Source organism: Clavelina lepadiformis, chromosome 3 (assembly GCF_947623445.1).
Source record: "Clavelina lepadiformis chromosome 3, kaClaLepa1.1, whole genome shotgun sequence".
NCBI classification, from domain to species: Eukaryota; Metazoa; Chordata; class Ascidiacea; order Aplousobranchia; family Clavelinidae; genus Clavelina; species Clavelina lepadiformis.
Window position 1 is genome coordinate 24,425,761 of NC_135242.1, and position 25,688 is coordinate 24,451,448.

General features: G+C 37.4%; 3 protein-coding genes and 1 long non-coding RNA gene across 14 annotated transcripts; 3 read left to right on the plus strand and 1 right to left on the minus strand.

Annotated features, from left to right (window-relative positions):
- Positions 1-1,414: 1,414 nt before the first annotated feature.
- Positions 1,415-4,763, plus strand: LOC143448240 (toll-like receptor 7). Its single transcript, XM_076947873.1, has 2 exons — positions 1,415-4,415; positions 4,511-4,763. Exons 1-2 carry the CDS (start codon positions 1,426-1,428, stop codon positions 4,737-4,739), a joined length of 3,219 nt encoding a protein of 1,072 aa, XP_076803988.1. The 5' UTR covers positions 1,415-1,425; the 3' UTR covers positions 4,740-4,763.
- A 2-nt stretch (positions 4,764-4,765) lies between these two features.
- On the minus strand, positions 4,766-9,757 carry LOC143448241 (uncharacterized). Of its 11 annotated transcripts, none has more exons than XR_013114430.1 (5): positions 8,480-9,509; positions 8,092-8,248; positions 6,968-7,109; positions 6,605-6,850; positions 4,766-5,655 (listed from the first exon to the last, which is right to left on the minus strand). It is a non-coding gene; the product is annotated as an uncharacterized LOC143448241 (long non-coding RNA). The 11 variants fall into 11 exon arrangements; XR_013114429.1 differs by lacking the exon at positions 4,766-5,655 and adding an exon at positions 5,862-6,213; XR_013114431.1 differs by lacking the exon at positions 4,766-5,655 and having other exon boundaries at positions 5,868-6,850; positions 8,480-8,518; positions 8,681-9,508.
- A 490-nt stretch (positions 9,758-10,247) lies between these two features.
- Positions 10,248-13,300, plus strand: LOC143449318 (ficolin-2-like). The gene is made up of 5 exons (XM_076949470.1): positions 10,248-10,637; positions 11,562-11,658; positions 11,738-11,834; positions 11,975-12,109; positions 12,271-13,300. Exons 1-5 carry the CDS (start codon positions 10,419-10,421, stop codon positions 12,455-12,457), a joined length of 735 nt encoding a protein of 244 aa, XP_076805585.1. The 5' UTR covers positions 10,248-10,418; the 3' UTR covers positions 12,458-13,300.
- A 1,325-nt stretch (positions 13,301-14,625) lies between these two features.
- On the plus strand, positions 14,626-25,092 carry LOC143449698 (exportin-7-A-like). Its single transcript, XM_076950005.1, has 26 exons — positions 14,626-15,054; positions 15,648-15,794; positions 16,058-16,151; positions 16,287-16,453; positions 16,574-16,783; positions 17,107-17,282; positions 17,374-17,518; positions 17,612-17,809; positions 18,002-18,123; positions 18,195-18,294; positions 18,361-18,451; positions 18,790-18,925; positions 19,159-19,267; positions 19,701-19,774; positions 19,866-20,010; positions 20,229-20,331; positions 20,536-20,629; positions 21,260-21,370; positions 21,462-21,543; positions 21,761-21,869; positions 22,147-22,361; positions 22,549-22,687; positions 23,237-23,439; positions 23,526-23,624; positions 23,937-24,073; positions 24,163-25,092. The coding sequence occupies exons 1-26, from the start codon at positions 15,046-15,048 to the stop codon at positions 24,284-24,286; spliced, it is 3,339 nt and encodes a 1,112-aa protein (XP_076806120.1). The 5' UTR covers positions 14,626-15,045; the 3' UTR covers positions 24,287-25,092.
- Positions 25,093-25,688: the final 596 nt, after the last annotated feature.

Genomic DNA, 25,688 nt, shown 5'->3' on the forward strand with positions numbered 1-25,688 from the left:
AGCCGAGCTCGCCGCTAGAATTTTACAGTGATTTAAATCTTTCTCTAACATATCTTGTTCACTATAACTGTGACCCGTGGCAATATATTTTCTGGGAGTAAACCACAGTAGCGCTAACACCGCAACCCTACTTTGACGAAACCAAATCTATTTTTCGATCCGGTCAATAACTTAGAATAAACTTTCTAAAACAGTGTTTCTTAAACTTTTTCAAGAGCGACCACTCGGCTTCTAAAAGTCCTTGGAACGAACTCCAAGCTTTTTAAAACAGTGTCGGCGTCATCAAAGTGGCGTTGCTGGTGTTGGCGCCATCAAAGTGGCGTTATAGTCGGCACCTTTTGGCAGGGCTGCAAAGTGGATTCGAGAAACAGTGGCTTCTTCTACTTTGTCACTTTAACATCGAACTTTTGAATCCTTTCGATTTACTCACTTCGACTTTTTGATGAGTCACTTCGGTTACTTTTGATGCATTTAGACGAGCGGCCTTTTCTGCACTTGCTTCACACTTCGCTTCGTCTGCTTCAGCAGAGTCATGAGTCATGCAGCAGAGGAGCGGTTTGTGTTCTCGAGCGATGGTCACTGGAGTCCTGGCCACTGGTCAACTAGGACAAGCAGCATTAAGCGTTTGTATATTTTCTTTTCTTTGGAGTGAATCATAAATAATTACACATATCAAAGAAATGAATATTTAGCGACAGAATGTTACGTTATGGGCTTTAAATTCAGGAAATATTGAAAACAATATTTTGATACTTTTTTCTTATGCGTTTTGTTCATTGGGAACAGAAGTTTCATTGCGCTTTATACAATAGAGCTTCCAACTATGCGAATTTGTTATAATATCAAGCACTTCCTTGTTGCTTGTGTTGTGTCAATTATTACATCACAAACAATCCTTCGAGCTGAATATACTTTTCAAATATCGTCACAATGAACGCTGCTAGGTTGGGTTTTGTTTCTGTTGTTTTTTTCTGAGGCAAGCAAATAGTTAAAAGTACGCACAAGTCTATTGAAAAGACTGCATTCCCACTTCTTTTCGAGAATAAGTCAAATTAAGAAATTATTTAGAGTAAGAAGTAAGATCGAATTTAGTTTTAGTGTTGAGTTGCACATTCGTTTGCAACAAACTTTGAAATTAGAATTGCATCGTTTTGAGAAAAACTAAGTTAAAGGTTTATTTGAGGTCAAATAAGGTGAGCTACTGTAAATCATACATAGGCTAATAAACGAAGGATGCAATCATATAAAGATAAATATTAAGTTAGCAGTTCCAGTGTAGCATTATGACGTATTTATCCGAGAAAAATATTTTCAGAAGTTAAGAATCAATAAAATTTCAGTTAATAATTCAAGAAAATTTAATTGTATTTTCTTGTTTTTGAAACTTTGTAGTAAGTGCTCACCGGTAATTTGCTTTCACACAACATGGGCTGGTTGCTTATATTGTTGTTGAAATTTCTTTTGTTTTGTCGTGGATCGTCAAGAAATGTCTTGAACCCCTGCGATGAAGTAGACAGAGTGCCCGGATTATATTTGCGGCCAAAGTACACATTTTCCCCGATGGAAGATGTCGTTGAAAAAGAGGTGTATTTAAAAATTGCTCCTTGGCTTGATCGCAATTTTATTTACATTAATTGCTCGTGGCGAGGACTAACAGAGGTTCCTCAAAATTTGCCAACTAACGTGGAAGCATTAGATCTCGGATTTAATGAGATTCGACGAATTACACCGACTGATTTTCTTTCTTATCCAAATATAACTTGGTTAAATTTTAATGCAAATTGCGTACCTGTATTTTATGAAACCGACCTGCCACCGTGCAATGGCGATCTACACATTGAACCAGGCGCGTTGCAAAATCTTCTTCGTTTGAAATTCTTGGGATTGGCTGGTAGCAAACTTCGTGAGTTTCCGCGACAACTACCGACTTCTATAATGGGATTGGACATAACTTTCACCCTGCTTGGTGACGTCACCGCACAACTGAGACTGTTATCCAGCTTGAGTATTCTAATTAGTGCAGGAAATTGTGATCAATATAGAAACGTTTGTCCAAAAAACTTCACAATCACGCAGGCATTCTCCTCCAGTTTACAAATTCTGGATTTGAATTGGAACGACTGGAAAATGATACCGGGATATTTACTTGGAAACCAACTAAAAATTTTTACGCTTTTTTTGAATCCCTTCCGCCGTTTGAGAAAAAATGATTTTGTGAATGCAACAAGTTTAGAAGTATTGGTTTTGAACTTCGCTACTGCTGCCACAGGCAAAGCGGTAATTATAGAAGATGGTGTGTTTGATCCACTCCCACATCTCAAGTACCTCAATCTTTCCGGGAACGCGGTTCAGTTTTTACCGAGCGGAATATTTAAAAACAACAAAAATCTTGAAATCCTGGATCTTTCTTGTAATAGTTTAAAATTTACGATATTCGAACCAACGTACTTGGTCAATCTACAAAAACTACGGTTTGTTGATTTGTCCACAAACAACATAATTCATCTGGAATCAGCAAAATTTAAAACAGCAATCAAATTACTTCGTTTGGGACAAACTTTTGCTTCTTTGTCTTCGCTTGAACAAATATATTTCGGGAATGACGAAAAGGCCTTAAATACAATCCTATATTCTGTGCAATTCCATGAAATCGACAATCAATCATTTGCTAATTTATCAAACTTAACTCATCTATCCACAATCGATATCTCCTATTGCAATGTTCGTCACATTTCCTCTGATGCATGGTCTGGATTACGTCATCTTAAATCCATCCTAGCCTCGAACAATCAGTTGACTTTTCGTGGCAATATTTTACGCACAGGAAAATCTCCAATTTTTGAAGCAAAAACTTCACAAAAACAATTTATTTTTCCAGGAAATCTTCACGAACAAGACAACACAAGTGAACGTTTTAAAATACCAGTGTTTGAATGCGACGACAACGGTTTACTTGATTATTCTAACAACCAAATTACAACCATATCTGAACAAAAAGAATTTTTGTTATCGAAGACAACTATTCTTGACTTATCACACAACCAAATAAGAGTGATAAGATCAGATGATTTAAGACACCTGATATATTTGTGCAGCATCGACCTGTCCCATAATCCTATTAACAGAATTGATCCTTTCACTTACAGCAGCTTATCCAGTCTTCGTCGGATTGACTTTGTTGCGGAACACACCGACATAGCTCTTGATTTTAATTTTCTGTTGTATTTGAATCCTTCGGCCCAAATTAAGTTGAATTGGAGGATGCCACATTGTACAGTTGCTATACTTTTGGATACGATAAGTGAATTGGACGAAAACACATCACTGTTGGAACTTGATATAGCGCAAAATGATTTGGGTTGTAAATCTACATACAAAGGAAAAGGTTTGTTGAAGTTTATGCCCAAACTCAAATCCCTTGTACTTAGAAATTGCAAGATCGTTTCGTTTATTTTGCATTATACGTTGCAAGGTTTAAATCATCTTGAAATCTTGGACCTGAGCCATAACAACTTGGCCACATTTCCATCGACATCTTTAAAAATCCTGAACCAGTTGCATTCCTTAAATTTAGATTTCAATAATATCATTGAACTAAACGGAAACTTGACTGTTTGCCCCAGCTTGAAACATTTTACTATCGCCCACAACAAAATCAGGTTTATTCAACCAGGATTCTTTTTGCATTTGAAACTTGAAACCCTTGATCTCAGTTACAACTTCATAAATCAACTGGACTCAAGTATTTTCACCAAAGATATGTTGAATTCACTTCAGTATTTGGACATAAGATGGAACGAACTCGATTGTTTCTGTCATGAGTGGCAGAAATTTTATCGTTGGTATAATTCTGATGCAAGTGACAACACCATACTTCCTGGCTTTTATCCAGAATGCACTTCGATCATTGACCAATATTATGGTGGGTGTGTGGCATGCCATTCCCCGCTGAATTTGCGTGGCCGCCCGGTGTCTCGATACGGATTTAACACATCGTGTGATTTGCAGACACATCTCAAGTACACAATCGCATTCACAATATTCTTTGTATTATTCATGTTATGCGGCAGTGTTGGTTATAGCAAATGGTTCAAGAGATTGATATTTCGGAAAGTCAATGAATATTTCAGAGTTCAAGCATTGAAACCAAGCGATGTTTCTTCAAGATATTCTACAAACGAAGGCAAGAAAGCTTTTGTATTCTTCGACCACAGCAATGATGAACTGGGTGATTGGGTTGATGATAAACAGATACCTGGGATGATTAACGGGAACCCTTCCATTGAACTTCTCTTAGCTGGTCGTGATATCGATGCTGGTATGTCTCCAAATGAAAATCTTCTCCGTCTTATCACGAAGAGTCGGAAAACAATCGTCATATTTTCTGGCAACTTTTGCGACACTCCGACTTGCAAGTAAACTTGTAGTTATAAAGTTTTGGATAGAGATGCATGAAATACCAATAATATCAATGCAAATGTTTTAATTACGTTTGCATCCTATTTTTCAGATTCGTGTTGCAGGCGCTCCAGGAACTTCAACATTCTGCTGGAAGAGATCAACTAATATTAGTGGAGTGGCATGGTGAAGTAGCAGCTCGCGTTCCAGAATTAATCCAACGAACTTTCAACCGAAATTTCTACAATTTCCTGAGATTCGATGAAACAAATGACGACGAAGTGATGTTCTTCGAAACACTGCGAACTGCTTTCGCGAGGAGCACAGCACTGGACGACTAAATCGTTGGTGGTGAATTGTAGATGGTAGAAAGTTACGTCAATTTATAGTTATACAGACAATGAAATACGAACAAGCTTTGAAAAGGTTTCAAAGCTCACACGAACCAACAAAAACTATAAAATAGTTCATTGACGAAGCAAAGTTTCGTCGTTTGATAAACATCATGTTACGTTATGAATATCTTTCTATACCGACTATTTTGTTGTGTTGTTGAACTGGTAGAGATTGACACTTTGTTATTGACCAATCGGTGAGCAGAGCTCAATCAACATAATTTTTCCATGTTGTTTTATTCTTAATTAAACTTTCGTTTCTTTCATAATTTGAAGTAAAAAGTATAATTTGAAGCATCAAGTTAAAAACGTTGTAAATTTTATTATTTTCTTATGTTTTACATTCCCGTATAAATGAAGCACGTGTATAGTTGCTTTGATTCAGCTTGCGATGAAGTTGCATATTTGTAAACACAGAGCTATTTTAAACGCGGTTGACCCAGTGTTGCTTGTGATGACGTGATCTTATGCAAATGACTTTAAACAAGCAACGTTGTTGACTTGTTTTCAATATTGGGTCTGGGATAATTTGTGCTAAATTCATGTAGAACCAACGTCCAGCCATATGACGTATTTGCGTCGTATGCAGCGGCCAGCCTTGTCGATTAACGCACGCAATTATTTTGCAGATTTTTGTCAAAAATGTATCAGTAATAATCGCAAACACCGTGTTATCAAACCTTGTTTTAAACTTTCATTGCGAGCCATTTTACGTATCATTCACAGAAAAAGCTTTTATTTTGGTTTTTGCAGTTTTTGCTGATGTTATGCCGTTGTCGTTTACACATATGAGGTCGAATGTAAGACGCTCTCTAGTAGGAGGTGTGTTTGCATGAAGCTGTCCATGTTGTCCCTGTTGTACCTGTTGAATAAAAATGAACTCTAATGAACCGCAGTTGTGATCCAGAGAAAGTTTGATGCTTATCTTGCGCAACCCTTTACTAGACATCTAATATTTAACATAGAAAATTTTGGAAAGTAGCTTTTTCATGCGTTGTTTTTCCGAGAATTTATTCTTTCATTAAACTAAAGAATTATTGATGAAGAATGAAACACATTGATTTATTCTATTCTCTGTACTGAGTGTGTTTTATTTGCAATAAAAAATCACTAAAAGCGAAACTTTTTGAACCAATATAGAGAAGGAAGTAATTTCTGGTTCATTGCAGTGCACTTTATTCGCATGACGCTGACGCTGACGCTGACGCATAGAAATATGATCGAGTCAACCATTGTTCTAACCTCATCAACAAAAAACCAAATCTATTTAGATCAAGATACAATATCATCGTAAATATATCACTTTTGTATATGTTGATAATACACCAGCGATAAACATATTCGAATAACAAGGAAGTAAGTAAGTTGCTGCTGTTCTGTATGCGCTTGCACTGGTGCGCGATCAATAAGTTTTGTAACGCTGCAAAAAATTAAAAAATTAAAATAAACCAACACGAATAATTTTAAAGTGATTTGAAGTGACCATATGCGCTATGAGTTGACTTTGCCCAGTTCTTCCTTCCAGTATTAATGTCTTCCAGACTAATTCCACCACTAAAATTTCCGCCATTGATAAAGATATTGTTTAACAATATGACGTCATTACTATGTTATCAAACGTTTCACTTGTTAAGGCATTAATTTAATCTGGGCCAAATTTCTCCTCTTTTATTACCAGTTAAAACGTCATATTCGCCAGTGTTTGATTGACAGACGTTGACTTGTTTTAAACATTTCTATTCATAAAAGAATAAGTTATATATGACATCATGCATATGTAAGTTGTACAAGTAAATTTGTTTAACTGTGACCTTGTTTGTTCTTATTTAATCTTTGCCTCATTGTCCTCAACTTTGACCTTTGGTGACCTTGGATGCTTTGCTTTTAGCTGAACGGCGTTTGTACTTGTCAGCTGAAAGGTATAAGGACACATGACCAGAAAGCTCAGCGTAGAACTGGAGGCGTGGTCAAACATAAATGGATCGCCCTGAAACGGCGGGATAAACGGCGGATATCCACGCCCTGATCGCGGCGTGGATAAACAGATCTGGGTCGACCTAAACCATACAATAAATATCCATGTAGTTCTACCAATGCATCTACCACAATAAGTTGCATATTTATAGCATTAAAAGCAATTGGATGAGTTTTTGATCAAAACTTCACAAATTTACATTGCTGACCACTTGATGTTGACAAAGAGTAACTCCAATTTCATTCTGCATTCCATGACTCGGCAGTATCGTCACACGTCATACCCGTGGAAAAAAGCGACAGTTTTCGAAATGGCCGACGGCGGAGTGTTGAGACAAAAATCTGTCAAAAAAAAAACGATTCAGTAAAAATTGTGGCGTTAATATGAGCATACGATGAACTGCAAACTTAACTGAACTAAATTTTGGATATCAATTATTTTTTGGGTTTGGCCGCCATATATACAATTATATCATCGCATTATTATATTTTGTTATCTTGCAAGTTTTACGCTATTCGGATTAGCTACTTTTTTGTTCATTAATCGATTGAGCACGTTCTTTATTGTGCTACAGCAGTAAATATAACGTTTAGAATCGTAACATTCGCTCCGCACAAATAATGGCAAAAAATAACAACGAAACAATGATTAAGTAAATATTTAAATAACATAACATCAATTAATGTCTGTTAATGATATGGACCTATTTTAAAATCGCTTGTCGACATTTATGACAAATCAATAGAGGTTCGGGTATTTTTGTGAACTGAGAAGTTGAAGTATGGTAGTGTACAATGTTTAACACTCTATTATAAATCGACTTTAGCAATCTTACTTCGCACTATTTCTAGTGCGCACTTAACTTAACTATTCGCACTTAACTTCGCACTTTTGAATTAAGCAAACTGTTCCACAAACTTAAACGACGATAACAGGCCCCATACATTTGAGGTGATGATAATATGAATTATCGATTATGCAATAGCGGGGCTTGCTATAACTTTACATTAACACTCTATTATAAATCGACTTTAAGCTCATCTTACTTCACACTATTTCTAGTGCATTTATTTACAATATTAAATGACGTCATAAGCAACACTTTATGTACTTTTCCAGAACCGCGTGCGCTCATTACGTGGTGATCACTCATGCGTGACGTGATATGTTTTCCATGATTTCATCAGTTTAGTTAATTTTTGTGTTTGAGTTTTATCACTTTAATGTAAAGTAAGATTGTTAGAGTCGATTTATAATAGAGTGCTACTATAAAGTTATAGCAAGCCCCGCTATTGCATAATCGTTACTTCATATTATCATCACCTCAAATGCTGTGGACATGTTGTCTTCGTTAAAGATTGCGGAACAGTTTGCTTAATTCAAAAGTTTGATTGCTTCCTGTCGGTGAGTTCCAGGCTATGACGGAGTACGTTGTTGTTTTGCTCATTGACCTTGTGCTCTGTTAGCGTGTATGCGCGTCCTAATAATAACAAATCTTCAAATATTGAGATTTATTTAAGAACAACTTTCCAATGAATTTGCTGTTGGAATCAGCTACTACCCATACACCTACAAAATGAATGTTATCTCCAAACTATCAGGTGTCATAATCATGGATTGAAATTAAAATTGCTGCATTTTCTTTAAACGAGCATTATTTCAACTAAGTTAGTAGGTTTGATTCTGTTGGGAAAATTCCTTAATTACTTACTTTTTTGGATTGAGCTTTTCCTTCAGCTTATTCAAGAACCTGATCAGCAAAATATGCATCTTACAAATCTCTGGTTTTAACTTCTTTGGCAGGGTTCAATCGCCGATTATAATTTTTTTTCTCTATCTCCTGTATCTGTCTCAATGAGGAATTTACTGTATATGTAAAACGACTCTTGACAGTGTGCAGGCCACAACATACCTTGAAAGACTTGATTGTTTTCCAATCCTGACATAAACCTTCGCACAGGACTTCAGCCAAGGATCTGCATAATCTTTCTGAATGTTCACATAACTTGTGCTCTGAACTGGCTTATTGTATTTAATCATTGCCTATTCCAGAACCTGATCAGCAAAATGTGAGTCTTCCAAATCTCTGGTTTCAAGTTCTTCGGCCGTTTTAATCTTTGATTTAAATTTTTTTGTTTCTCTACACAATCTCCTGTATCTGTCTCAACTTATAGTCTGATATGGCTTAATGTATTACATCATTGTCTTTAGGGCTGCAACATACTTTGCAAACTCTCTATTTAGCGGGTTATTGATGGTTTCATTTCCTCCTCTTTCCATTAATTCACCAGCGAGTTTAAACTTAAACTGTTCTCAGTAAATTAGTTCTGTAGGAAAAATACTGAGTCAGTGATTGTTGGTGACCTCAGATAAATTTTAACGACGCCCAGGCACGTCGATCAACGGTCACTGTTTGTTAAACAACAGAACACACCGTGGCAGCACCTTGTTCTACCTTCAGTTATCTCTGTTCTTAAGCATAATTTCATTTCTCTATTCTCACCAGGCACGTCAAAGTTGCAAGTAGCATGCGGTGCCTTTTGAGTAAGTGCGATCATCGATGTCCTTCTATTTTCAAATTCTAAGCGAAAGTTACAATTAAACCATTTTATTAGTAGCTGACCAAAAAAAATTTTTAATGCTTGCGTAACGATATATTTTTCTTATTTCAATTTGCGTTCACTGTTTGAGTAATTATTTATGTAATTGAGATTTTCACAGTATGAGTTTACTTATTTTTTGTTGTTTTGAAAATGAAGTTAGACCCCATAGTATAGGGATGACGAACCTTTTTAATTGAACGAGTCACGCATTGGACCTTAACCTGGAAAAAAAAAGTTGGTCATGGATTGAATTAAAGGTCAATATCAATGAGAAACTTGCTGCTGCATCTTCTCTGCAAGTTTTATGAGTTTCTGGGCTGGTAATGTGTAGTTTTCAGCTTAACCTGCAGCCTTATAACTGGGCTGAGGCGATTCCTGGTCCTTGATTTTATAAATTCATAAGAAATCCTAAACGTCATAAGGCAATTACTACAAACAATCACTGTAATTCGAAACAATAAGCCTCTCGTTAATTGACGTTCAATTGGGTTTTTGTAGCCAAGAAAAGCCAATAATGAAACATGACAATAACAATCAAACTTATTTCTATCGTTTTCAAAACAATTCAACTTTCCATAATTTTCATAAATAACGTCATCAATGTGTTGGATTGCGTCATATAAGCTTGTGATGATGCAGAACCGGAGCCAGACTATGATTGGATAAGCAATCATACGTCATAAGCAAAGTTGTTGGAAATGTGTTTTGTGAATATTCCCGGAAAACAATCAAGTTATTATGTCAATGGACCTGTTTTGAGTGACCAGAAAATTTAAACACGTGTTTTTCGCAAGTTTCTCACATTTTTTGACGTAAAACTTTCTCACTTCCTTTCTTTCTTTTTACTGCTTTTGTATTCACGAACAACATAGTTTTGGTCTGGATAAGGCGCCATGATGACGTGATCTTCGAATTTGACGACCTTATTTCCGAGAACTTTTTACGTCATCTTGGAAGCCACGAGCTTCAACACACGGCTATATAAAGAGCAGCGATTTGGTGGGATTTCATATCATCAACTTCAACGGAAGATGTTCATAGTCAACCATGAGAGGAGTGATTCTTCTGTTATCATTGGCTTGCTACGTCATTATGACCTACTCGCAACAATGTCGTCAAGTTCTTACCACTGTTTGCGATGATGACGTCGTCAATTCCAGCATACAGAAAGAAGCCAAAGGTATCACGTCATGTTCTACGTCATCAAGCAACGGTCCCCACAATTTGACGAGTGGTGTTGAAGTTTACTGCGAGGATGGATGGACGGTGAGTGAAAGGCTTTCCACAGTTATTAGTGAAACAGCTTACAAATTATTACAGTAGTATTGAAAGGTATAAAAGTATACATACAAGTATATACATTTACTGTGTAGTATTGAAGCTATAGTTATCAAGTTGTGTGGACTTCAAGGCGGCAATGCGTTGTGTACTATTCATTTGCATTGTAGCAAGAATGTAAGAAAACACAAGCGACAATGAATTTGTTTCCACACGTATTCGCGATTTTTCAAATGTGCCTTTTTCCACTTTTTTGAAACTTAAATCCCAAAACGTTGAATGAAGGTTGTTTGCCAACTTGTGGTTGATTCGAAAACGCTTACCGACAAACTCAAACAATTGGGTTGAAAATTGTTTAATATAACCGTGTATTTGTAAGTTTAATGCAACTATCCGCAACAATGGAATAATGATTGTGGGTGGGAGTGTTAGTCGTGTGCGGTTGCGCAGAGCTGATCATAAACCCACACTGGGTCACATGCCACGGTGCATAAAAATCACTGTACGCTAATAATTACTGTGTTGCATGCCAAGATTACTGTTGTGTCTAATTCGCTTCGTTTATGCAGCTTGCGAAACAATTGCATTGAACTGCGTAAGTCGCTTGCAGTGAAAACGAGCGAAATTCAACCATCGCCACGTAAACCTGATTTATTTCACCCAAATCACCTGCAGCAAACAGCTACTTATAATATCAGTTTAAATTTTTCTTAACTTTAAGTTTTTAGCAAAAATATGAACATGCCACTGGAGTAAGGGATCCAACTTAACAAGATATATTTTGCGTATTGTAAGCGAAGTGTAAATATTGCCGTACTTCTTGTATTATGACGTAATAAACTGAAGATTATTTAAACATATAAATTAAACGTATTACACTTGTGCTAAAATGTAAAATAAAATCACTAATAGATTTTTCAAAGAAGAATTGACGGAAGTGTTAGTTTCGGGCGACGATGGGACGACTACGCGAACGGTTTTGGCCAGATTGATGGGGAATTTTGGCTTGGTAAGAGGAAGTTTGTCCAACTTAAACGCATTTTATTTTGATGTTTTTCGTTCTATTATTCGTGCTTCATTACTTACAGGACTCGACAACATCCACGAGATGACGCGTGGAGGAGGATGTAGACTCAAGATAGAGCTGTGGGGTTTCCATAGAAACCAACGTCACGCCGATTATAGGTCATAAAACGATTGTTGTGACATAAATAACGAAGATGTTAAAAATCTTACATTTATTAATCAACGTAAAACTTTGTTGAGTAAATTACAACTTAGCTGTCTGGATTCGAATCTTTTAAAGCAAGTTGTTGTTTTTGCAGCTCGTTTTCGATCGAATCTGCTGAAAATTTATATCGGCTTCGTGTTTCCGGATACAGCGGAAATGCAAAGGACAGTTTAACATATCACAATGGTCGCCCATTCTCGACGGAAGATAGCGATAACGATTCCTGGGCGTACGTCATCTTATGTTCAGGAACAAATGTGTTCAAATTAATAAACATTAAGCGCCACAACCTCAGTAGAATTTTCAGTTATATGCTGCCAGTAACGTATGAGATGGAATATAAATAGATGCAACAAAGTAATTTTAATCTTTCATGTTTTAATATATTAGGTCTTGGAACTGCGCAACTGGCTATGGAGGATCTCAGGGATGGTGGTTTGGTGCATGCGGCTATTCATCCCTCAATGGAGTCTGGATGCGTCAATCAAGTGGAGCTGCTCATGGAATTATTTGGAAGCATTGGAAGGGTTGGAAAAAACCTCTTAAAGAAACTAAAATGAAACTTCGTTGCGACTGAATGAAATCCACGAGTTGATTTTAACCAACCAAGTAAACATTGAACTGTATTTAGACCGGCAACGCAGCAAACTGTAAATATAAGCTGCCACGTCTATTACGTCATAATATAGAAAATCTGTTAATACTGCACGTCATTATGCGTTTGTTATGTAACATTAGTTCGGGACATTGTGACGTGCAGATATCTCATGACTCAGTGTAAGTTTTTCATTCAAAACTTTTGAGATTGCCGTCGTATTCAACTTAAAGATACAAATTTAACTTTCAAATAACGAAACAAACCTTAAGAAGTTTGTAGTAAGACAAACTCTGAGTCAAGCGACATTTGTACGTCACAATACCCGGTCCAAATTTGGCACCTCACCGTCATTCAATTATACTTTCCACGTGAATATATTCGCCATGTTTTTATTAGGGCTGGGAATTTAGCTGATTTTCTTTAGCCGTTAGCCACCATAGTCGCTAATTGTCATGTCACATTGTTAATCGCAGGCAAAACTGCTATATTATTGATAAATGTGATGAAAAGTGTTATATTAGCAACTTATGTTATGCTAGCCCACAAAGTTGGTATTCCAGCATTAAAATGATTAACAGTGTAACACATTTCCTTGAATTAATGAATTATCAACAATTTTGTTCCCAATTCTTTCCTACTTCTACGCTTTTGGTTAATGGCGGACAAAATCTTTAGTCGCCAAGAGCTCTTAGTCGCTAGCGGCTAATAACTTATATCCCGGCCAAATTGTTCCAGCCCTACTTTTTACAAGACATTTGTTTATGAACCGCTAAATACAAAGCCGTGCAGACAATATAAACGATGTTTTGTAATAAACAGCAGACCAGCATACATACGAGTGAGTTATATGAGCCCAACTATGCAAATATTGAAGGACTCGCTTAATACAGGAACTGATCTATTTCGGTCCAACACCCGACTCCACACAACTAGACCTGGATCGACATAGTTAACCATTAAAGGACCAACAAACTTGTTTTGGTCATTTGCGCATAAGCTGCTTGTTTTATGCTAAGTTCATCAATCAACGATGACGTCACAATAACGTAAACTGTGTTACAATTCGAAAGCAAGTCACACAGCATAAAGCAAGCACGCAAAAGACATGTGTTACGTAAAACGCAGATGTTTAGCCAGGGCAGTAGCTCCTTTCACGACGAACCCCAGTGAAAGAGTCACGCCTGAGTGTTGGTGAGAACTTATATTTAAAAACTGCAACACAACAGATGCATCGACTTAACGCTAAAATTAGAAGAGAAAAGATCACTGTAAGAGCATGGAATAGAGACAACGCCCTGTCACCAACACTTACTAACCGAACTAAATGAAAAATAAAATAAAATAAATAAAATAAAACCGTCCATGGACGCTTATGCAAAAATCGTCCATGGACGATCCGCGGATTGCGTCGTGTCCAGCTTTTACCCGGTGCCTGATTATAGAAGCTGAAACTGAATATTTTGCGGACAATTTCGACTATTTCCAACAATTTATAAACGAATCTAGTTACCCTGGATTTTGATTTACCATATTTGTTTAGTTGACCTAGCAGCCCATTCTATGAAAATTTTCAGTACATCTTTTGACTGCACCAGGAATTTCCAACCAGGGTTGTGGAACCGAGGGAAAGGAAATTACTTATTGGATCCCAAAACAGACTAAGTAACTTTTGTGAGTCAACAGCTGTAGTCCCATGCCAGAGCTTTGTAAACATAATCTTTATATACCGTAGGGTCTATTGCTTTAACTTAATTTAGAGTGAGGAAAAACAGTGGGCGTATGTTATTTTAAGTTAAAAATTGACAAATATTTTATAATGCAACTAGCTTAATTGCTGTTTATCGGTTTGGTATATTCCTACTTTGGTATCCGGCGGCTAGTAAAAGTAGTACAGTAACTAATTCACCAACCACCGGTTACTAAAGTAAGAAAATGCGAATAGCGTGGCTAGTTAATCGTTTACGTATAATAAAAGTGGCACAAGAAAGCTGACTTGTCATAGCGCTGCACCGTTAGGTGCCACTGGCAGACGGCATAATCTCTGCAAGACGCCATTTAAATTTGCAGCAGGACCAGTCTTGGTGTGTTTATTGATTATAATTATCGTTATCCTGTTTTTTATTCTGATATTACACGCGTGATTCTAATGGAAGGTGAAGAAGTCGCATGTAAACGGGGTTTCCTGCTTTACTAATATTATTGTGTTGGTTATTGAGGTAACTTGTATAGCCTTGCTGGAAAGTGTGGCGCAAACACAATACAGTCGACATTCGTCACCAAACACGCATAACTTTTTCAATTTATGCCGATTTGTGATTAATAAATAAACAAGTACGCTAAAGTTTTACCGCGTATTTTTAGCTTCAATGTGTACAACATGAAATCATGTTATATTCCAGATATTTTGTTAAAATTGAACCAAATGAGCCTTTGTTTTACATCTCTAAAATATACTAAGGACTGCTGGACTGAAAGAAAGAAACCAAACAACAGACTGACAGAGCGGTTTTGTGTAAAAAGATAGCTGTGTAGTGTGGCTTGTTAGCCTAGCTGTGTTGAAGTTTAAAATGGACCAGGTAATTTGCACTAAATCATTTGAATGCATGTTTGTTGTGCTGCTCTTTGCAAGATATGAACGATGCTTGCTGCTCAGAGGTCCTAGTGAACCTCTATTGTTGTAGTATAAAGTTTGCTGTCAGTGTACTGTACCTGATAATAAGGTAAAAATATAATGCATTCGGCTTTAAGCATACCATACTTTTTACAGTGATTTTCCCTACTGGAAAGTTTGCTTTCAGTATGCTGGATAAATGCGACAAAAATTGTAATGCCAAACTTTATGTCACGCCAATGTAATACTTGTAATACAGAATATCCAGGGTAAAATGGAAATTCTGTGCCAGGAAATTGGCACAGAAGCCAAATTTCTGTGTCAGAGAAATCCGTTGCATCATGCAAACTTTCCAATATGGGTAAATTTTAACTGATTTTAATGCAATGTTTGGCACCATACTGTGTGTACAAGCCAGATTGGGAAAGTTGCTCTTTGTTGGTGAGAAATCTCCCGCGCAACAAGAGGAAACAATAGTCATTTTACCCGCACTTTATTATGATGCCCCGCACACTTAGCAAACTTTCCAATCTGGTGCACAAGTTGATTCGTTCACAGGAGATTTTGGAACTTGAGAGGTTGTGTGCTGTGATGTACGAGACCGGCGACTCGAACATGCGCCAACATGCAGAGAAAGTACTCGTGGATCTCGTCAATGACCAACATGTTCTTCAAAAATGCCAACTCCTTTTGGAACGAGCTGTGGTAAGAAGTGACACTTTGATAAATTTAGTATAGTTACAGCTGAAGAAGCAAGCGTGTATTAATAAATTAAAGTCGCCTTATTTGTCACTGCTTTTGTTATTCTGTAGCCTAAATATCCAACTATACTAGCACGTGGTATGTTAATATTGACACTGTATTTCATGAAATGCATAAACATTGGGATATTTGTTAAAAACACAAAAAATGTCTTTTGACCATTTTTTACTTAACTTTGAGTAAATTGACTTCATGTGTTTTTGCAGTCTCCATATTCTTTGCTAATTGCTGCTTCAACGCTCACCAAACGCGTAACTAAACATGGCACCCCGCTTACTATTCAAGAACGCTTGGATATCAGTAAGAATTAATTTTGTTCATTCACTAATACCTTCATGCCCAATTCCAGAATCCATTAGCTTTGTCAGAATATTTATAACTTCCACAGTATAATGTGGAACTTGCCACTGATGCACAGTCTGTTTTATCTTCCAGGAAATTACGTTTTACATTATTTATACAACGCAACAAAACACACGGCGTATGGGACTGATCAGCTCTCACTCCTCTTTGCCCGAGTCACCAAACTGTCATGGTTCGAGTCCTCTAAAGATGAGTGGCTTTTTCGCAACGTTGTCTCGGACATTTCCAAATTTTTGCAGGTCGGTCGTTTATTTACTTCAAATACTTCTGTCTTTTTTTTATTATATTAAAGCTTCAGAAAAATTTTATTCTAGAGTTTAGGACAAGTTTTGTAGTAGTTGATTTTTTATTTTTTGTAGGGAAACACTGAAAGCTGCATTATGGGAGTTCAGATTTTAAACGGACTTGTAACTGACGTGAACCAATCAGATAACGTGAAACCGCTGACACGACACAGAAAGATTGCCGCGTCCTTTCGTGACACGACCTTGTTTGAAATCTTTCAACTTGCTTGTCGTTTGCTCACACAGGCATTGGTTTCAGGCGAACAAATCCAAGGAAACGAACAGGTGGAATTTTATCGCTGCGTGGTTTGGTTTTTTTCTCCTTGGCATGTTTGAGCGTAACTGATAATTGCTGGCGCTCAAAAGTGAACTGTGCATTCACGCCGCCACTTGTAATGCTGCTTTTAAAATATTTTCCTACGATTTGTTATGATTCATTTCATTTTTATTGTGATTCATTTATTTATTTCATATTTATACGACGTTGGAAATCATTGTTTTGTAACCTTAATATTTTGTTTATTGATTTTACGTTCTATAATATTGAATCGTATCTTATTTCTTCCATTTCCACTTAAAATTAAGAATTGTTAACTTTTATATCTCAGTGTGCGTTGGTTGGTGCCGTGCTTCGTTTAACGTTGACCTGTCTCTCGTATGATTTCATCGGCACATCGTACGACGAATCTGGAGACGATCTCGGTACCGTACAAATCCCCACTGGGTGGCGCACCACATTTGTTGATCTTAGCACATCGCAGTTGTTTTTAAACCTCTATAACGTGTAAGGATGTGTTTTGTGCTTTTTATGATCAATGCAAGTGCCTAATTCACAAGATATTGGACTATTTAATGATCCTTACTTCACTTGACAGACTTCCTGAATCTTTATGTTGCATTGTGATGTCATGCTTGGTGCAGATCGTGTCTGTTCGACGTTCTTTATTTAACAACACAGAGCGCGCCAAGTTCCTCGCTGACATAATGAAAGGCATTAAAGGAATCTTAGAAAATCCCCAGGTGAATAAATGTAAAAGTTTTTATCTGTTGACTTTTTATTTACATGACACCACTGTGAATGTTTGATTATATTTTTGTCACGACTACGAGCAGAAAATGTCAGACGAAGCAACGTTCCACGAGTTTTGTCGCATGTTGGCTCGACTCAAAGCAAACTACCAGCTTGGAGAACTGGTGAAAGCGGCTTGCTACACCGAGTGCATGCGGCTCATCGCAGACTTCACCGTGGCTTCACTGCGTATGTGGCAGTTTTCACCAAACTCAATCCATTATCTACTGAGTCTGTGGCAGGTGACGAAAGTTGACTTTTTGTCGGTGGATTATCTTATGAAGGATGTGTTTTAATTTTGTTGCCTTTCAGTTTTAAAATATTGTGTTGGAAGTTTCATATTACATTAAGATGTATTTAAACATAAAGAATTGAAAACTAAAACATTACTAGTATTTGCAGAACATTTAAGTTGTCGTACATTTTCTTACCAGAGAATGGCATCCAGTGTTCCTTACGTAAAAGCCCAAGAGCCCCACCGTTTGGAGAGTTACATGCCGCTGATATTAAAGTCTTACGTTGAATCTCGTCTTAAATCTGTCGAAGTGATTGTGAGGTAGTAGGTAGTACACGCACTTTTTTGCCACAAAAGTTTGAATTTGTTTATCGTTGCTTTTGAATGTCCAGGGACAGCTTAGAAAATCCTTTAGAAGACATGTCGTTCGTGAAGCAACAACTCGAACAAGTTTCGTCGATAGCGAGGTGCGATTATACAACCACCTGCCAAGTGAGTGAAAGTGACAAAAGTGTGTGTGTAGAAGTTTGCTATGCTTGTAAAAATATCTTTTTCCAGCTTCTTGTCCGAACCTTTGATGAGACCGCTTCACATCTGGACGAATATCTCCACAGCAACATGGACAACCAGCAACTCACCATACAAATAGGTTGTTAAATATGCCATGTTACTGCTGGGGTTGCGATGTGTGTGATATAAGTTGCTCTTTACACAAAGGTCTAAGGTTAATTTGACACCCACTGTGCAACGACACACTTCTCGCAAACAATTATTTATCTACTGGCCATTCAAACCAACATGTTTAATTTGACAAACTGTTCTCACAGTTAACAGCATATAGCGATGTGGTAATGTAGTAATGTACGTTGTGTATCGTCTATACATCCAACTATCCAGCCAGGTTTATCTTTGTACAGAATAAAATAGCTTGATAGCTGGAAGTCCAGATTGTTTCTTCTTGCGTTTTGTAACACGTAAAATTTTCAGGTAAATTGGCGTGGGTCATACATTTGGTCGGAGCTGTTATTGGTGGGAGGGTGTCATTCGCAGCGACTGATGACCATGACTCGATGGACGGGGAACTTGTCATCAGAGTTCTTCGGTTGATGGATGTAACCGACAGGTACGTGTCTTAAGTGGCGATATCTGGACATGTTGGTCATAAAGGGATAAAATGACCTAAAGACCAGCATAGATATCACAACACGAAGATCAATATAGATCAATGGTTCCCAACCTGTGGTCGACGAAGTTATTATCACAGCAGTTCAGGTTTAGAAATGTCTTGTATTAGATCATTTTAACTCAACTAATTCTCCATGTAGAGAAAGTTACAACTGAAATTTTTATTTGCAGACGACTTCCATCAGGGAAAGGTTACGTGACAGTAGAACTTGCTTTCCTTTCATTTTTCGATCAATTTCGAAAAATTTATGCTGGTGACCAGGTGCAAAAAACGTCAAAGGTAAAAGTTTTCAAAATATTGCAGGAACTAAGTTTAAGGTTTCATGTTATTCCGCCTGGAATAACCAATCAGACGAAAAAGTTACGTAACACATGTTGTATAACATGTGTTTTGTGCCCAAATGTTTTCACAGTATACGACACATTTACAGCAACAACATGTTGCTTTGTATTGTTGTTCACCACATCGGCATTCTACATACCATATTGTAAAAACAGTAACTCCAATTTTTTCTTTCAATTCAAAAAATTCTACCAACACAGATCTCACGTTTAAAATCAATGAAAATTTTGATATTTCCTCCATGTATTCATATTTTAAGAAATCAGAGTCTGTCAAATCAATGTCTTCTGACAAAGCTGATATAATTTAATCAATCCATTAGCTTATTTCAAAGATATTTGATGTCTATTTTTTTGTTATATCTGCAAAGGTATACAAAAGGCTAGGCGAAGTGTTGAATCTTACAGATGAATCAGCCATTTTAGGTATCTTTGTTTCAAAAATGTGAGTATAAGTCGTCCTCGTATTGCCTAGCCATGCTTGTGTAATGCGTTGTCTATGCTTTTTGTATGCATTCACCAACTACCTGTTGCAGTATAACCAACTTGAAATATTGGAGCAACAATGAGCAGATTTTGACGGGAACGCTTCGTCTTCTCGGTGATTTATCAATTGGCTTCAGTTCTGTGAGAAAACTCGTGAAATTAGGAACAATTCGCTTCCTGTTGGAAAATGACCCGGTAAATCGAATACCTTGATAAAATTTGGGTTCCTTCATTTACAGCTTTGGCTTATAATTGCTTACTCACTTACAAGCCAAAGGGTAACAAAACGTAGATTGGTGCTGTTCTAAGCATGTTAATGTACTTGGGACCACTTTACTAATGGCACATATCCACACATGCTTTGGTGACTTGTAGTGTTTATTTCAACTGAGCACAAGATTTTTAATTTGCAGAGCTCTCATTTTCCTTTCCTGAATGTCGATTCAAAAATCTCTGATCTTCGATGTCGGACAACTTTCTACACTTCCCTTGGGAGGTTGCTTCTTGTTGATTTGGGTAGGTTGTGAAAATAATCAAACAATCATCCAGTTTTATCCAAATTTAATCCAAAACGTGTTTAGATACTGGAAAAAGAACCGTTTAAAATGGTTAACTTATCTAACTTGCACTTGTGCGGTAGATTTTGTGTTGTTTTTTCTAATTTTACAACTTCCTTTTCATATTTGCATCTGGTTTCACTCAAACATTTTCATTTTCAAGGCGAAGATGAAGAGAAACTCACTCGATTCATGGTTCCCATGACGACGACCTTTCACTCATTGCAGCAGATGTTACAAAACGCGTCAAGTAATGCGTGAGTCATCATAATGTCTACAACACTTTCCGGAATAGCACTATCTGTAAAGAACATTACCACATTTGTACTATCCAACTGAAAACAATCCCAAATGTATATAATACATATGAAATAAAATGTGACACAAAATGGCGGAATAAGAAATTTCTTTTGACAATGGCCCCTGGTACTTGTGCTTTTTAGCATCCCAAAATTATAGACTTCTATTTTACAGTAAGTTGTTGCGGGCTTTTAAATTTGATATAATTGGAACTTTAGTTTATTGGGATAATGTTGTGCCAGAAAGATTCAGGTCCCGTCATTATCATTGCTGTCCACTTGGTGGTGTGGTGGACATCGAGGTATTTAAAATTGCCGTTGTAGTGATCCCAGCCGTTGATATAATGCTCTTGTCTAGAAGTCCTGGTATATATATAATATATACTCCTACAAATTTGTGCAAGACCATATAAAATTATTTGTCAGATTGAAAATTGTACAGATAAGCGACGACTTATGCTGTGGCTGTGAGAAATCATTGCAGAAGTGTTGTGAAGAGTTTCTTCGTAGCGAGGATAAAAATTCCAACATCATACTAACACATTTTTGTGCAGATTATTCTAAACAACAAACATTTGTTAATTCCAGGACAATGTCGTCTCACGCTGTCCGCACACTTCTCGGGGTAACAAGGGACTGTCGGGGACTCGCTTACGCTTTCAACACGAAAAGCTCGTACATGATGCTATTTGATATCATGTGAGTGACAGCGGTATGAGATGTCTATGTGATAAGTTAATGGGATGGAATTGTATTTAGTGGTTTATTTGGTTTAATTTTTTATTTCTAGATATCCGGCTTTCACCGATATTCTTCAAAAATCGATTGAACTGTGGTCACATGACCCGGATGTGACAACCCCAGTTTTGAAGGTCGGTAGAAAATCCGCTGCTTAGCGCCCTCAAGTGATCTTTGTTTCGTGCAAATATTAAAGCAAAAAATGTTTTTGTTATTGTCAAGTGCAATGCATAGCTTTCCAGTTGTGTATCACATCGTCCGTCTTTATTTGTTTTTGTTATCCCCAACTGCATGTCCAATCTCCATCAATATATTCGTGGCAATGTGCTTGACATCTTCATCTTTAAACAGCTTTTTGCTGAGCTGGTTTTGAAGCGAGGACAACGTTTGGACTTTGACGTCGCCTCCCCGAATGGAATATTGTTATTCAAGGAAGCCAGCAAGCTTGTCTGTGGATATGGTAGGTCGAGTGTGATCATCATTTGGGAAGTTTAAAATGATTTGATTTCAGGTGTGTAAGTTTGGTATCGCGACAATTCTAAGAATTACGGTCAGGTTTGAAATTGTTAAAAACTCAGAAGGGTGGGAGTTTGAATTGATGCGTTTCTATTGCCGAGTAAGCTTGCAAATTTGTGTACCAAGTGGTCTTGAAGATAAATTTGTTTGCTAATTTCAAAGAATATTTCACAGATAAGTTACAGAATTCAGTGTTAATGCGACCAACTTACATCCGGCAGGTAATCGTATTCTCGCAATGGGGGAGCCACCAAAAGATCAAGTATTTTCACACCGTTTGAAAGGGATGTCGCTTTGTTTTCGCTTGCTCAAGAACGCGCTTTGTGCCGGTTTGGTCAACTTTGGTGTTTTTCAACTCTACAACGACCCGACGTTGGAAGATGCTCTCAATGTTTTTGTGAAGCTCGCAATGTCAACTGACAGCTCACATTTCCTAGTAAGCTTACAACAACTGTTTTCTATAAGGTTTAATGACTTGGGTGTGTCTGTATTTATGGGTTGGGGTTAAGTTTGAGTTAAACTCTCTGCAGATTCCCTGAGCTGTAATGTACATGATCAAACAAACAGGATTAAACACCTGAAAGTTTACAATGCATTGAAATATTTTCGCCCTTTTATACCAGGACTACCCTAAGTTAAGTTCGTCGTACTACTCCCTGCTTGAAGTTGCAATGCAGGATCACATGAACTTCGTTAGTGGGCTGCCTTCATCTGTCGTATATCACTTATTGAAGACTCTCACTGATGGACTTACTGGTCTGGGTAGGCTGCCTGGTTACTTATGTGTTGATGTGTTTGTTATTTATATGCCAGGGTTTGAAAGAGATCATGAAAACATTTTTTGAAAGACTTTGCTGTTGGTCTTAATCTTGCCATATTTTTAACGTGTAAATATTTCTTTTGGGTTCAGCTGGTCATTTAGCTTCGTGATCAACTTCACCTTCCATTATTTGTTTTTCCTTAGTTTTCAATTACGACTGGTTCGAATTTCTTGATAAAATTTTTCTTAGTTATTATGGCTATCGGGATGTGACGTATTTTTGGGCAATCTGACTGAGATATCCAAAATAAATTAAGTAAATGCCAGAAAACGGTTTTTTTAAATCATGCATTTTTCACTGTCACTACTGTAGCCGGCCATTTGAAACCTTGCCAAGTACATTCTTTGTTAAGTAACAATTCCTTTACAATGACGTAACAATCACTCCATTCACTACATCACTATAAGATAGCGCTGACCCACACCGCAGATGGACCCTAACTTCAGCAGTTGATTAAGGTCGGGCTTATATAATATGATGCTTGTTTCAGACACTGTGATATGCACTTGCTGTTGCAATACCTTGGACCACTTGGTCACTTATCTCTTTCGCATCGGCAGCCGGTCTCCAGCGCTCTCTAACGGCGACCTCACGTCTGCCGTATCCCTCAAGCGGCGACATAATGAAGTGGACCGCCAACGCGAGCAACACTTTCTTCAAATGATGATTGACAGGCCGGACATATTACAAACGGTGACGTGGCTTCAACTTTAACAGAATATTTGTCGGTTCCAGAACGTTATTGTAGTTGTTAAGATAATAACTGTCTTATTTTTCAGGCGTTGTCGACCGTGCTTCACACAATTATGTTTGAAGATTGCCGGAACCAGTGGAGCATGTCCAGGCCTTTGTTGGGTCTTATCCTGCTCAACGAAGAGGTACTGGACGCGTGGTGGCGCTCTGCTGCCCATAAACCACTTGTCGAGATTGCGACTCTCGGCCAAGTCCATGAAAGTTTTCCTAAAATGGGACAAAAAAATCTAATTCGTAGCAAATTGTTGAGTTATGTTGTTGTTAGTGCAAGAACTACTAAGCCGTAGCTACATCGAGGCATTTTCTACAGTTCTGGCGCAAAACATTTTTAAATGCTTGACTACATGTAACTACGTAGTTAACCAGGAGCGTACTTGGCATGTTTGCCTCTGGTAAAATTTCCACCTTAAACTTACGAGGATAACTTCCTTCTACAGCACATGCCGACGCTGCAGAAGACACTCTGCGAGCCCGGGGTCGAACACGGGCGGTTGAATCTCGAGTCGGTGTCGAATTGTTTTAACCAATTGATGTTTTGCGTCGATAAGAATCTTCATTCCAAGACACGTGACAGGTTCCATTTGCGTTGCTTCTTTAAGCTTGACATGAGCATGTGGTTGAATTTGCTGGTAGAATAATTGTCGGTTTAACCTGGTTTTTCAGATTTACGCAAAATCTTTCCATGTTTCGACGAGAGGTGAACGATATGATCAAAGCAGCAAGTTCAGGTCAAAACACTGGAGCTGGACTCGATTTAACCGCGAACAGTTCAAATATGATGACGTGACAAGCGCTTCTGTGACGTAATTCGCTATGCAGTAAACTGTGACTTTCCACTGTTTTGTCGACGTTTATCGCGCATATTAACAACGCTTTCATTCGGTTAAAATTGGAGTGTGAAGTATCACAAGTGACATCTCACCGCAATTACCTGTCATTATTGAGCAATCATTTTCGCGGCTAAAAATCGTTTGATTCGTCAGTTTTCCGCTGATTTCCTTTGCAATAATCTGTGCTGAATGGTGCTTGTTCTACAGTGAGTTAAATAATGTGCCGGACAACAAACGACCGTGAAAACGCGTTCTTTTCAAATACAACGACATAATTAATGCTTTGTTTGTTGCTTTATACAACTTGCTGTGGTCCGTACAGTAGCTTAGGCTGCTTGTTTCACTTCCTCTGATGGTCACGTGAGTGCAGGGCTTGAAATTCGGCGACGTTTTGCATGAATTTTCTTGGTCTTGCCGCAGAGTGGAAATTTGTTTACTTTGGAATTGCTTGAAAAGATGTTTAGTTTCATGTAAACATAATCACCCATCTCCAAGTGCAGTACTAATTACTTAAAACTATCACATCAAAAAGTATATGCGTCTGGTTTTGGTATATTTTGCTCATAATCATATGAAACAAAAATTTATAAAAATAATTAGGTTAAAATGTCGAACAAGGCCAATGCAGTAAGTTATATGAAAACGTTTATTTCACAACTGAAGAATATGTTTACTTTAATTATTTTGTTTTATATTCACCGTTTACGACTTTATGGCCACAAATGTTCACTTTCAAACTTTAATAAATGATTTTGAAACGTCATGCCAGCTCCTGCCATACCAGATTTATTCGTCCAGTGCTGTGCTGCGGAAGGTAACGAACACCGGAAGATTCACTTGAATCCAAACTGAACGTTTTAAACTCTTCGTATATGTTTAAAACAAGTTAACGTCTGTCAGTCAAACACTGGTGGATATGACATTTTAACTGGTAATAAAAGAGGAGAAAAATGGACCAGGTTAGATTAATGCCTTAACAAGTGAAACGTTTGATGACATAGCGATGACGTCATATTTTTAAACAATGTGTTTATCAATGGCGGAAAGTTTAGTGGTGGAATTAGTCTGGGAGACATTAATACTGGAAGGAAAAACTGGGCAAAGTCAACTCATAGCGCATATGTTCACTTCAAATCACTTTAAAATTATTCGGTGTTGGTTTATTTTAATTTTTTGCAGCGTTACAAAACTTATTGATCGCGTACCAGTGCAAGCGCATACAGAACAGCAGCAACTTACTTACTTCCTTGTTATTTGAATACGCTTATCGCTGGTGTGTTACCAACATGTAAAAAAGTGCTATATTTACGATGATATTGTCTCTTGATATGAATAAATTTGGTTTATGTTGATGAGGTT